At 43.8% G+C, this 12,595-nt stretch overlaps 1 protein-coding gene across 1 annotated transcript in view; it reads left to right on the top strand.

The window, feature by feature from the left end:
• LOC124151033 (bone morphogenetic protein 3-like) overlaps nt 1-4,030 on the top strand; it is a 57,249-nt gene extending 53,219 nt beyond the window's left edge. The window contains exon 3 of the mRNA XM_046523273.2: nt 2,591-4,030. Coding sequence (XP_046379229.1) covers nt 2,591-2,782 — 192 coding nt within the window. The 3' untranslated portion in view covers nt 2,783-4,030. The remainder of the gene's footprint in view (nt 1-2,590) is intronic.
• The last annotated feature ends 8,565 nt before the right edge of the window (nt 4,031-12,595 follow it).

The following is a 12,595-nucleotide window of genomic DNA, read 5'->3' as shown; positions in this document are numbered from 1 at the left end:
GCTATTACGAGTTATGTCCCACCTGTGTCCCTCCTTTCCACCAATCAGATTCAACCTCTCATATCACTTGCATTTGCTTCAAATAAAATGGTGTCGCCCAGTGAAGACCGATAATCAAGATCGGTAATAATGTAATAACACGTGTCTTACCTCGCGAAGTACATCATATTACTGCAGCACCTGGATTGCAAGCATAAAAATATTTTGAAAATATCTGTCAACGCCGAGTAGACGGTAGACATGCTTTGCAAATCCTGCAATCGATCGAAATCTGCAATGCATTTTACGAACCGGGTGTCGTCTTTGTTACGCGATTTAGATTGGACGATGCATAGACTCGTTAGTCCAGCCAAAATAAAACTCAGGAATTCCAGCCTAGTTTGGCAAGGGTTGAAACTGGATTTTTGTAGTCAGTTAACTCCCTTGCCCCGGGAAGATGTCTTTAAACCCTCTGTGATACAGCCTGAACAATTTTGACTGCGGCTGAAAAAAATATTCACTCACTTCACAGGATATAACCTATGTCTACGGAGTCTGGGTCTTGCATGCGCAATCTACATCTGTCCACGTATAGTGGATGTGTGGATCCGTTTTCCCCGTCACTATGCTCTTGCGAACAATAGATGTTCCTTAAGTATGCATATGAATGTCTCAGCTACATATTGCGTTGATATAACAATCAAGGCCATTCTGTGTATGCCCCCACTGCTTCTGCAGCAGGTGTGTAGACACCGTCAGCTGTTCCCAGCCAGGTGCCAGCACGATTTCCCCCACCTGGTGGCTTGCCCCACAGATCCATCATCGTTTAATTTCAATCAAAAGGAACGCAGGACGTCGCCAACGCGGGTCCGATGTTTTCATGTGTAGTTTGTTTGGCGAGAGGCCCTTAGCGTCTGTAGGTCTAGTGACACAATGCACGGAGAGATTGCGTGGCCAGCCCGTCTCCTGGAGGTGTCCAGATGAGAGATACCCTACCTCCGCCATGGAGACGTATCGCAACGTCAGTCTGTGACCCTCCCGTCCTCGCTGTGCTTCTATGCGGGTGGTTCTAGCTTGCCCTCGGGTATTAGCGAGGACAGGCCATGTAAGCTTGATGTTTTGGTGTGAGAGCCCCCTGTGGGTGAGGAGGACAATGCAGGGCTGGGAAGAGGGCAACGAAGGAGCGAGGTTCAGTTAAACCCAATGATATTGGACGAACCGGCTTACGGTGGCTTCGCGTATGTCAAAGAGATCCCTGGGATCTCATTGGAGGGTCGTATTTCATAGATAGGTGAATTCCTGACGCGCGGATGGTTAATACAACGCCGCGTGGGTAGGTAATTGTTTGAAAAGGCAGTGTTAAGAGATTCACTGTATTTAAACAGAATCCAACACTTGCTAAAGGTTTATCAGTCACCCTTTATTGTGAGCGTTTCACAATAGCTGGCTTTGGTCTGTCACGCCAGCATACCTAATGTGACACAGAAACACCTTTAAGACGCACATACTTATACTAAATGATCTTGCGAAAGATATTACTGGCTTACAGTGGGGGAATTAGAGTCGTAACATGAAAACAGGTGCGCGGAGGATGGGAATCATGTGTTGGTCACGGAGGGATATGTCCTTTGTTATCTACTGCCGTGACACGTGTCACGCTGCCTACGTTTTGATTAACATATTATCCATATTTGAGTAGTTTTTAATGAAGTTTTTCTACATTGTGCTCTGCGTGCCCCACCATGGCGTAGCAGACGACGCGCGAGATGCTGGAGGTCACTTCAAGGTCACTGCGCAGCTGTAATGAAACAGTTCTCGTTTGTATTCATACGTGCTTCAAAGCATGAAAATTAATAGTTATTGCTCAAAGACTGAATTATTTCTGAACCCTCGGGAGTAATGAATCTTAGCGTTGAATTACTTCATCACAGTTTTATTCACGCCAGACCATTACGACCTAAGAGTGGTAAATTGGGAAACATGTGACCAGTATTGAAGAAAGAGGACAAGCCTTATAACAATGCTTTGTAGTGTTTTAAAAAAAGTTTTGTACATTGATTAATGTTTCAAAACAAACAGATTTAACTACCCAAACCCATATCGGTTGGATGGCGCGGGCTAAATCAAGCATGAATTGAATTAAATGTTGTTCGCGTTTGTACGATATCAAAGAAAAGTGGAATTTTATTTATGTGATGTTAGTACATTGTGTTGGTCTCCCGTGGATATCGTGATTGAGACATACATTTCTCCGATTAGTTCAACGCTTTCTTTACGTGGGTAAGAATGGCTGTTGTTGAAAAATTGTTCTTAACGAGAACATTCCTTCAGAAGGCGACTGTGTTGTTGAAGTCGACGAGATTGCGACACCATCTGTCAACGGAGTTATGGTCACTGTCCGTCGTCTTTGTCCTCAGTATATAACCAGTCAATAGTTTCCCCTTTAACCAGCTCTATCCCTCACTTATTGCCCCATCCTTTCACAGCCCACAAAGCGGCAAGTCGCACCGTTGCCATTATGGTTGAATTATCATTTTGACTTTTGACTTCTATTTGTGATGTAGTTGTGGGTGAACCAGTGTCTAACAATAGATTTTCTTGCTCTTTTCAGCGCCTCCGACCATCCAACCATGCGACAATACAGAGCATTGTAAACGCTATAGGAATCTACTCCAATGTCCCTGCCCCTTGCTGCGTCCCCGACGCCATGTCCTCTGTAACGCTGCTCTACTTCGACGAGAACCGCAACGTCGTCCTGAAGAACTACCCGGGGATGACAGTACAGTCGTGCGCATGTCGATAGGGGGCGCTGTGTGTGACGTCATCACTTCGACCTTGTCACGGATTGCAGCGCCGTGAGGAAGCGTTATTACGGCATGGTTACTGTCGACGGTTCCAAGATTGCACAGAGCACGTTATCAACAGTTACTATCCATGGTACTACATTGATGGAGAAGCAAGGGATGCAGACAGAGGTTATCCTGCTGTGACTGTTAGACTGTAATTGTTGGTAATAGTTGGTCGACATATATGTATAATAGGCATATAATTTATGCAGTGTTACTTCATAGTGTATGTATTGCATAATTACTGATGGTCGGTCCATGGTGTCAGCGCCGGATGCGTGAAGACAAGTGTGTAGATAGGACGATGTTTTGTGATGCATGTTCATGGAAGCATCACGATGCTATTATAAGGGACAGTACCACGAATCAAGCGACCTTGATGCTCGACTCAGCAGGCCTAAAGCAATCCCCTTTGTGAAGAAACACGTACTCCTGGGACAAGAGGGATCATTACGCATGCGCGGTAACAACGAGCACCTGTTAAATGGAGTAAGGAGGGCGTTTATGCTGCCTGATTCCCTCCCTCGTGTTGGGGATCTATCAAGAACTGGCCGCTACACCACGTGTACATACTGTTTTCTGGGTCCTATACAGACCATATGTCCTGGCGTTTTCTGCGGCAAAGGCCGGACAATCGGACAGACGGACAGTTGTCTGTCAGTCACATCTACCTCTATATACTGTTTGGCTTTGACCTATGGTCAAGGTCCAGACACACAGACTATTAAATATATCTTGCATTAACACTTTCATCTCTTTGCGAGCAGTAGCTTGCATTTGTGTACAAAGCCGAGATGAGAGTTGAGGTTGTGTATGAATATACATATCACGACCTGATCACAGCTCACCTGAGCACATCCGCGTTATTCACTGACAGTCATCTAATGTATGGCTAGTAACCAAGCTAGTTGGGTCAGAATAAATCGCAGTACAGGACGACGTGGTGTATTTGAAATCAATGTTTGTTTGCTTGTTTTCATAGTTTGTTTCACGTGTCATAATTCAAGGTGTCACGTGACACCCGATAGGTCGGACTTGTGATGTACATATTCCTCGACATTTATCATTGTACAAAATTACTATTATTTAAACAACTTTACGTACGTGACCCTATCTTCTGTCATTTTGCGGGTTGAATTTATTTGCCAAACAAATCTTGATATGGCATTTGTGTTGTCAATAAAGCGTTTCCGTCAGTATCTGTACACTGGTATATCTTGTTATTTCTGATAGACTACTGTTGTAGTGTCTGTAGTGTTAAAGTAAGGGAATTACACAGCATACTGAATCTGATTTGTTTGATCGGCATTACTAACAAGTTCACGGATGACAAAGAGATACAATTTATGGATAACAACAGTCATGCTTCACAACGGTATAAACGTCGCCTTCACAGTATCAAAGTGAGTGAGTGAGTGAGTATGGTTTTACGCCGCTTTTAGCAATATTCCAGCAATATCACGGCGGGGGACACCAGAAATGGGCTTCACACACTGTACCCATGTCGGGAATCGAACCCGGGTCTTCGGCGTGACGAGCGAACGCTTTAACCACTAGGCTACCCGACCGCCCCCACAGTATCAAAGAAGCTGTTATTCATAAATTGTGTCTACTTTGTCATACTGAATCTGTCTGGTATGGTCTTCTGGTGACACTGTGTTACAAACTTGGCTAGTCAACTAGCACGATGGTACAGACTGCGTCAGTCAACAAGCACGATGATACAGGCTGCCTTAATCACCTAGCACGATGGTACAGACTGCGTCAGTCAACATGCACGATGGTACAGGCTGCCTTAATCAGCTAGCACGATGGTAAAGACTGCGTCAGTCAACATGCACGATGGTACAGGCTGCCTTAATCAGCTAGCACGATGGTACAGACACAGACTGTTTTAGTTAACATGCACGATGGTACAGGCTGCCGTAATCAACTAGCACGATGGTACAAACTGCGTCAGTCAACATGCACGATGATACGGACTGTTTTAGTCAACATGCACGATGGTACAGGCTGCCTTAATCAACTAGCACGATGGTACAGACTGCGTCAGTCAACATGCACGATGATACGGACTGTTTTAGTCAACATGCACGATGGTACAGGCTGCCTTAATCAACTAGCACGATGGTACAGACTGCGTCAGTCAACATGCACGATGACACAGACTGTTTTAGTCAACAAGCACGGTGGTACAGACTGTTTAAGTCAACACGCACGATGGTACAGACTGTTTCAGTCAACAAGCACGATGGTACAGACTGCGTCAGTCAAGAAGGACGGTGGCAAAGGCTGCTTTGGGCAACAAGCACGATGGTACGGACTGCGTTGGACAACAAGCACGTTTGTTCAGACTGCTGTGGGCAACATGCCGATGGTACGAATTGTTTGTCAACAAGCACGGAGATACGAACACCGTCAGTCAAGAGGGACGGTGGTACGGACTGTCTTAGTCAACAAGCACGATGGTACGGACTGTCTTAGCCTCAAGTACAATTGCACATACTTATTTATACAACAAGCACGAAGATACGAACACCGTCAGTCAAGAGGGACAGTGGTACGGACTGTCTTTGTCAACAAGCACGAAGATACGAACACCGTCAGTCAAGAGGGACAGTGGTACGGACTGTCTTAGTCAACAAGCACGATGGTACGGACTGGCTTAGCCTCAAGCACAATTGCACATACTTATTTATACAACAAGCACGATGGTACGGACTGTTTTAGTCAACAAGCACGATGGTACAGGCTGCCTTAATCAACTAGCACGATGGTAGACTGCGTCAGTCAACATGCACGGTGACACGGACTGTTTTAGTCAACAAGCACGATGGTACAGACTTTTTAAGTCAACAAGCACGATGGTACAGACTGTTTTAGTAAACAAGCACGATGGTACGGAATGTCTTAGACAACAAGCACAATTGTACATACTTAATTAGACAACAAGCACGATGGTACGGACTGTCTTAGTCAACAAGCACAAATGTACATACTGATTTAGTCAACAAGCACAATTGTACATACTGATTGAGACAACAAGCACAATTGTACATACTGATTTAGACAACAAGCACGATGGTACGGACTGCGTTGGACAACAAGCACGATGGTACGGACTGCGTTGGACAACAAGCACGATGGTACGGACTGCGTTGGACAACAAGCACGATGGTACGGACCGTGTTACCACTGCATGGTGGCTACTGGAGGCGTTAAGTGTCTACACGTGGGACTTGCTAACCTTTTTCTACGTGTCTATCAACCTATACCGTATCTCTTGCTATCATCCTGCGAGTAACGCTGATGTGCACGTTAATCCAGAAAACATTAGATCGTTATCAGCGATTAAACATATCAATTTCCGTTAAGCCACGTGAGTCAGATCGCAGTCATGTATCTACCTGACATGTTTTATATCAGCCTTGGAGGCACATGATAAAGGTTATTGTACGTCACTCACGATGGTAGTTTGAAAGGAATCTTCTAAAAGAGGCCTTTCACTAATTACATGCGATACCTTAATATGTATGAGGAATGTGCCTGTTACCTAGGACTTAATTGGGGGATATTGACACGATCATGCTCTATGTTACATACAAGCACAGCATTAGCCTAGCCTGTTGTTAGAGAAATATTACTTGTGTTTAAGAGGTGCTTATTCCTGAATATGTTCTTTCCTCAGAGACCGCCTCCGTGGTCTAATGGTAGAGCGTCCGCCCGGAGAGCGGAAGGTCCGGGGTTCGATCCCCAGCCGCGTCATACCAAAAGACGTTAAAAGGTGGTACTTGCTGTTACCCTGTCTGGCGCTCGGCAACAAGGGGCTAAAACAAGGACTGGTCGGCTCGGAGTCAGTATACTGTGTCTGAGTGGGGTATTCATGTTAAACTGCGGCATGGTATCTCAGTGTGCTACCACTATAAATCGGCATCAGTCCGGACTAGTACAAGCAGCCACACACATACATATAAGTGCAATAATCTTGGACGCGACGTTAAACCCATTTCACCTCACCTCTCTCCTCTGTAATGCTAACACAAAACAAGAATGACATGCCTCTATACACCAGGTGAAGAAATACGAGGTAACACTTTTGAATGGCAATTTGAGGGCAGACTTTTGTATGTTTAAGTCAGCCGACTTGAGGTGGATGCGTGTGCTCGTGCGTACGTGCGTGCGTGTGAATGTTTAGAGGATTTCGACAATATCGCAATGACGTTTTTCTAATTTGAAAGGCGAATGTTAAATCGTCGCCGCGTACAGAACTAAATTGTGAAATCGGTAAATAACCACACAAGATCAATGAATATTATTTGCATTTTGCAAACACATAGGATCAAGTTAACAATCATAAAAGGGGCGGTCGGGTAGCCTAGTGGTTAAAGCGTTCGCTCGTCATGCCGAAGACCCCTGTTCGATTCCCGACATGGGTACAATGTGTGAAGCCCATTTACGGTGTCCCCCGCTGTGATGTTGCTGTAATATTACTAAAAGCGGCGTAAAACCATACTCACTCACTTACTACAATCATAAAATCAATACAATGGCTGTAATAGGTGGCAGGTAATCATGTAACACAGGTTCACTTCTGAATGACCAGAATTAGTCACAGTCGTATGTCTTGAATTAGGCACCTGCTCCGTTCTTAGGTCAAAGAAGCTCTTTGAACCTGGCAGTAAATCGATGTTTACCGATAGGTATCGCAACCGCACTGGTAACGTAGATAAGTCGCAAGAAAGATCGAAAAAGGGGGCCTCGAATCCGCCTCGTCTCGCACTTATATATGTACATCAAGCCTTCTAGAAACCGCGTCCTCGCAGAACAGCTCGAACAATCAAGTCAGTCACGGAAATGAATCTACAACAGAACACGACCGCATGTAAAGCCTGGTTTACATGCACACATTTACTTCAGGGGGCAAAATGTTTCTTAAATTTTCCCCAAGGGGTTAAATACCCAAACTCGACAGGTGGAGCAAATTTCGTACCCCTATGTGGTGGCATTACCCCTGGAGCAAAGTAGTGCATGAAAGCTAGGCTTGAGGGATTTAACTCTAAATTTCAAGTTGCGTGGGCATGCCACCAAATAGATACCAAGTCACAACAGCTGACGATATTCTATGAGTGAGTGATTATGGTTTGACGCCGCTTCTTGCAATATTCCAGCAATATGAAGGCGGGGACACCAGATGAGATTCACACATTGTACCCATGTGGGGAGCCAAACCCGGGGGACACTTTAACCACTCGGCTACCCCACCGCCCCCACATTCTGGGACATATTCTATCTACAATATATGCTGCCACATAACAATAGGTTTTATATAGTTTAAACACCGGGTGTCCGTCTCAGTCCACTGTAGTTTGTGTTGAGATACTGGATAGATAGAAATTAATGTATGCTGCATACAGGCTTCACATTACACCCAAAACGACAACGAAATGAGATTCAAATTCACTCAAATACGTGACCAAAAATAATACTAATAGACTCCTTATAAAGATACTATGCAATCACACACACACATGACATGGGTACAATGTGTGAAGCCCATTTCTGGTGTCCCCAGCCGTGATATTGCTGGAATATTGCTAAAAGCGGCGAAAAACCATAATCACTCACTCACTCACTAACACGAAAGTCGGTAGACAACAAGATATTTTCACTTTTGTGTCACATTTAAACTCTTCAGAAAACCCCCATTACATTTACTTTATTGATATCAAACTTTGGACTAGCATTGCCTCATGCCAGGTCATGGTATCATACAGGCAATGTAGGCACGGGACGGACAAAGGGTCCTCTCCGTCTATGTGTGCAGACCGGCTCTTGAGGCTGGATGTCATCTCAGTACGTCTTTGCCACGTTAACTCAACAAGAGACGTTAGAAAACTAGCTCCCATAGAAAATCACGAAATCTATCTTCTAATGTCCACTCTTTAATTTCTCGAACGCATGGACAAATACGGGAAAACAAGCTCTTCATGGCGCTCTATGATGGTCAGATATTTATTGCGTTTTTTTCGTTCTATTGTTCGTTACTGGCTTCATCTACAACACTGCTTCTTGATACTTGTAAGAAGATATATGTTTCTAAGCATTGTCAATAAACCCACTCATATTTATTTATAAACAACCATGCTTGATTCAATAATTTCTGAACAATTCTTAAACAGGTCTTTGAAAGGCATTTATGATACACATAAGGAAGAGAACAATGGATGTCAACATCTTTATTATGAGGAACCAAACGTGTTGGAGTATATGCTTACTCCTCCATTCACCTGATGATGGAGTTAGCATATACTCCGAAACGTTGGGTTTCCTCATAATAAAGAGTTGACATTCATACATACTCTTCCTTAATTTCTTAAACGGGTAGGCTTTGTAGTAAACAACCCCGACGGGGCATGACCACTGTCATCTTGGAATGAATGTGAGAGAGAGAGTCAGTTTGGTTTAACATCACATTGAAGGGTAGATCACGGCGAGTCAGCTAAATGGGAGGTAAGTCCGAAGTGATATAGGTTTCACACGCTAACCTCTTTATAGACACCCAGCAGCACTCTTACATATCTTACATTGACCTTCGGTAGTCGTAGCGTTAAGAATGAAGGCTGACCAGAGCTGGAACAACTGCAATGGGTTTCAGATTGTTCGAATTGGTAGCAATTCTTAGAAGCAAGAATTCGGAACTGGTTTCTGAATATAACTAAAATATATATGCATCCAGTCTTACTGGCATCGACTTTGCGTCCATAAATTCTGGTCAGAATGAAGGGTCCTAAAGAGTTTTCGCAGTACAGAACGCAAAATATTCAGCAAGTCTGGTTAACACCGAGGCTACGTCAGTACATTGCATCACCAAACTTTGATTGGCACTGCTTGATTTAGATATATTTCATAAAGGAAAGCAGATCAAGTGATCCGAGTTGCACTAAAGTACGTCGTCTTTGCCAGCGATGAAGGTCATGGATTAACACGTGGTGCTCGCAAAACTTGTGAGGAGCGTTCGTGAATGGATGGGAGTGAATTGTAAGCGAGAGGTTCAACCTGCTAGTCAGCACGATGGACAGATACATCTCAATTAAGGTTAATGGGACAGTAAGCAAGGCTGTACCAGACGGGGCTGTGTGACATAGAAAACGTTTGTGACGTTACCAAGCATTTATTAAGGTCTCAGGCAACAAACGTGCGTTTCTATGAAAACTGTGTGATTGGCGGCGCTACCGGTAGGCTTACTCTATTCGCGAACACCTGGTGACATCACTGATTATATGACATAATATCATTTTCCCAGCTATTTTGCCTTTTACGCCCAGTGAAAACAGTTTAAGCGACTGACCACTGACAACTCTGGTTGTCTTTCTTTCACCATTCAAACATATATAAAAGTATTTTTCATCACACGTTTTCAGGACATCCATGATATGCATCCAATTTTTTTTTGTAAAACCTGGGAGTGAATTTTGTTTAAATCTGTAATGAAATAAAGTCCAAAAAAATCCGAACATCAAATGGTCAGTCACTTAAACGTCTTGGTGAGATATGCCATGTTATTTTAAACTACGTCTAAACAAGATCCATAGCTGCCGTGCGAACATTAATCCTTCAAGCATATACTGTGACAATAAGTCCCAGCGGTCATACATTGCTATTTCCGTAGTTCGAGATAAGCGAATGTCAATATAACACCATAGTTAGTTCCTTAGCGTCGCAATGTACCTCCGTGGCCTTGTAAATAACCAAGACAAACCACTGATCGGTGTCACGATGACGTTTGACAACCAAATCAGCGGGCCTGACTACCCGATTCATCTCATCACCTCGTCCGACAAGTACAGGTTACAGGAGACCTCATCTGAACCAGAACCCCAACGTGGTTATTACCATAACGATTGTAAGGGTTCCTCTGGGGCAACAAAATTACATCGCCTAAATATATATCAAAGTTTTAATTTTTGAAGATTCCACCAGCAGAAATATAATCATGTAAAAGGCGAACTTATATGGTTGTATGATTTGGTTCATCGGGAGCTGTGAAACCAAACTCCGTTTTAGTAATTCGTGTATCAACATATTCTTTAAATAGATTTCGTGTATTAAACTGTTCTCATCCGGAATGCGGTTAATCATATCTGCCAGTAATATAACGAAATTGAGAGGACATCAGCCAGCATGAGAATTCATGTCACGGCTCTCGTGCTGGCTGAAGGTTCCGCCTCTTATGGATGTGCGCCACACACAGTTACATGCACGGTGATATGCCACAGTGTATGTTATAAACATGTTGTATTTAAATAATCAAGTGTGTGATAACACGCTTTGCAGTGACCGATATATCGTGACTTCCTGATACCAGGGGAAATACATCAGGATTCTATTAGTGTATATTACTGCGCCAAACCGGTGATTAGCCGGAAGACCTAGCGGCACCCTTATCACGAAGTTTCTCCTTCCGCCACACACACATACATATTGGCTAGATTTTTTGTTATTTATGTACGTTAAACATAGTTGTTGCAGGCAGCATATCTTATTTACCAAGACAGACAAACGGAAAATATAAAAAGTCAGTGACCTTCTAAAATAGTTCCAGTAAACATTACATCACATCTTGTACGTGAAACCCTGAAACAAATATATCCAATACAGCCCATGCAAGTCTATAATATTTGTCAAGTCTGGTCTTGGGCAGTTCTGGTCTGAAAATGAAGAGAGATTTCTGGGCACATTTGTATTATATTGTATTAAGATAATTTCACAACGTTTTTCCTGTAAAAACATAGTTTCATTTCAAAGACTGTTAGTCCAGTATTGGTCAGCAATTGGTCTGCCATTGCTGCTGACGTTGGGTGGGCGTTGTGACGTAACATACAGTTACGAAGTCGGTGTCGCACCTGCCGGGAGTAGATCAATGGATGTGCCAATAAGCAGTGAGATATATTAAATATAGCCCGTGTTATTTCCGATACTGCACTTTGATGCATGGCAGCAATGCACATTTATTTCCGGGACTGCTCAGTACCAGGCTTCAGGATTGCATGTGTATATACTATACTGGTTCACACATGGACGCCTCCTTGTCGGGTCGGGTCTAAACCAATGATGTCAGACAGAGGGTATGTGGAGAACCATGGTAGCATTTAGCGCTTGTTGGGGCTTAGTCGGGAACATGTACCACTGTTGGACAGAAACGGTCACCAGTGCCATGCTTGCTGTAAGAGCCTATCTGGGAGTAAGTGAATGAGCTTGTCAGCTTGATGTGGGAGGAAAACCCGACCTGTCGCAGGTCTCAGACGTTTACCGTTTTGATGAAACCCACGAGCACGGATATGGTGCTGTCAAACCTAGAAACATAATCGGGTCGAACCGGGATTCGAACCCAAGATAATAGTTTTCTGGCGTGGGACGCGATAATGCACAAGGAATTGGCTTCGACGACTGGGCAAGGCTCTCGGTACTATCAAACACGTTTCCTCTTATTGTGAGGGGCGGTCGGGTAGCCTAGTGGCTAAAGCGTTCACTTGTCACGCTGAAGACCCGGGTTCGATTCCCGACATGGGTACAATGTGTGAAGCCCATTTCTGGTGTCCCCCGCCGTGATGTTGCTGGAATATTGGACTTTCCATAGGTGCATATTCATATTGAAGCACGTCTATTGGGGAATAACGCAATTGTATGTACCAGTCGATGTCCTAACGACTCACTAATCGAACTATTGTTAATTTTTAATTTTTTTAAATCTCTTTTTTTTTCTTTTTTTT

The sequence above is a fragment of the Haliotis rufescens genome, unplaced genomic scaffold (genome assembly GCF_023055435.1).
Source record: "Haliotis rufescens isolate VD_foot unplaced genomic scaffold, xgHalRufe1.0.p SCAF_20, whole genome shotgun sequence".
NCBI classification, from domain to species: domain Eukaryota; kingdom Metazoa; phylum Mollusca; class Gastropoda; order Lepetellida; family Haliotidae; genus Haliotis; species Haliotis rufescens.
This window is presented reverse-complemented; position numbering and strand designations above follow the sequence as displayed.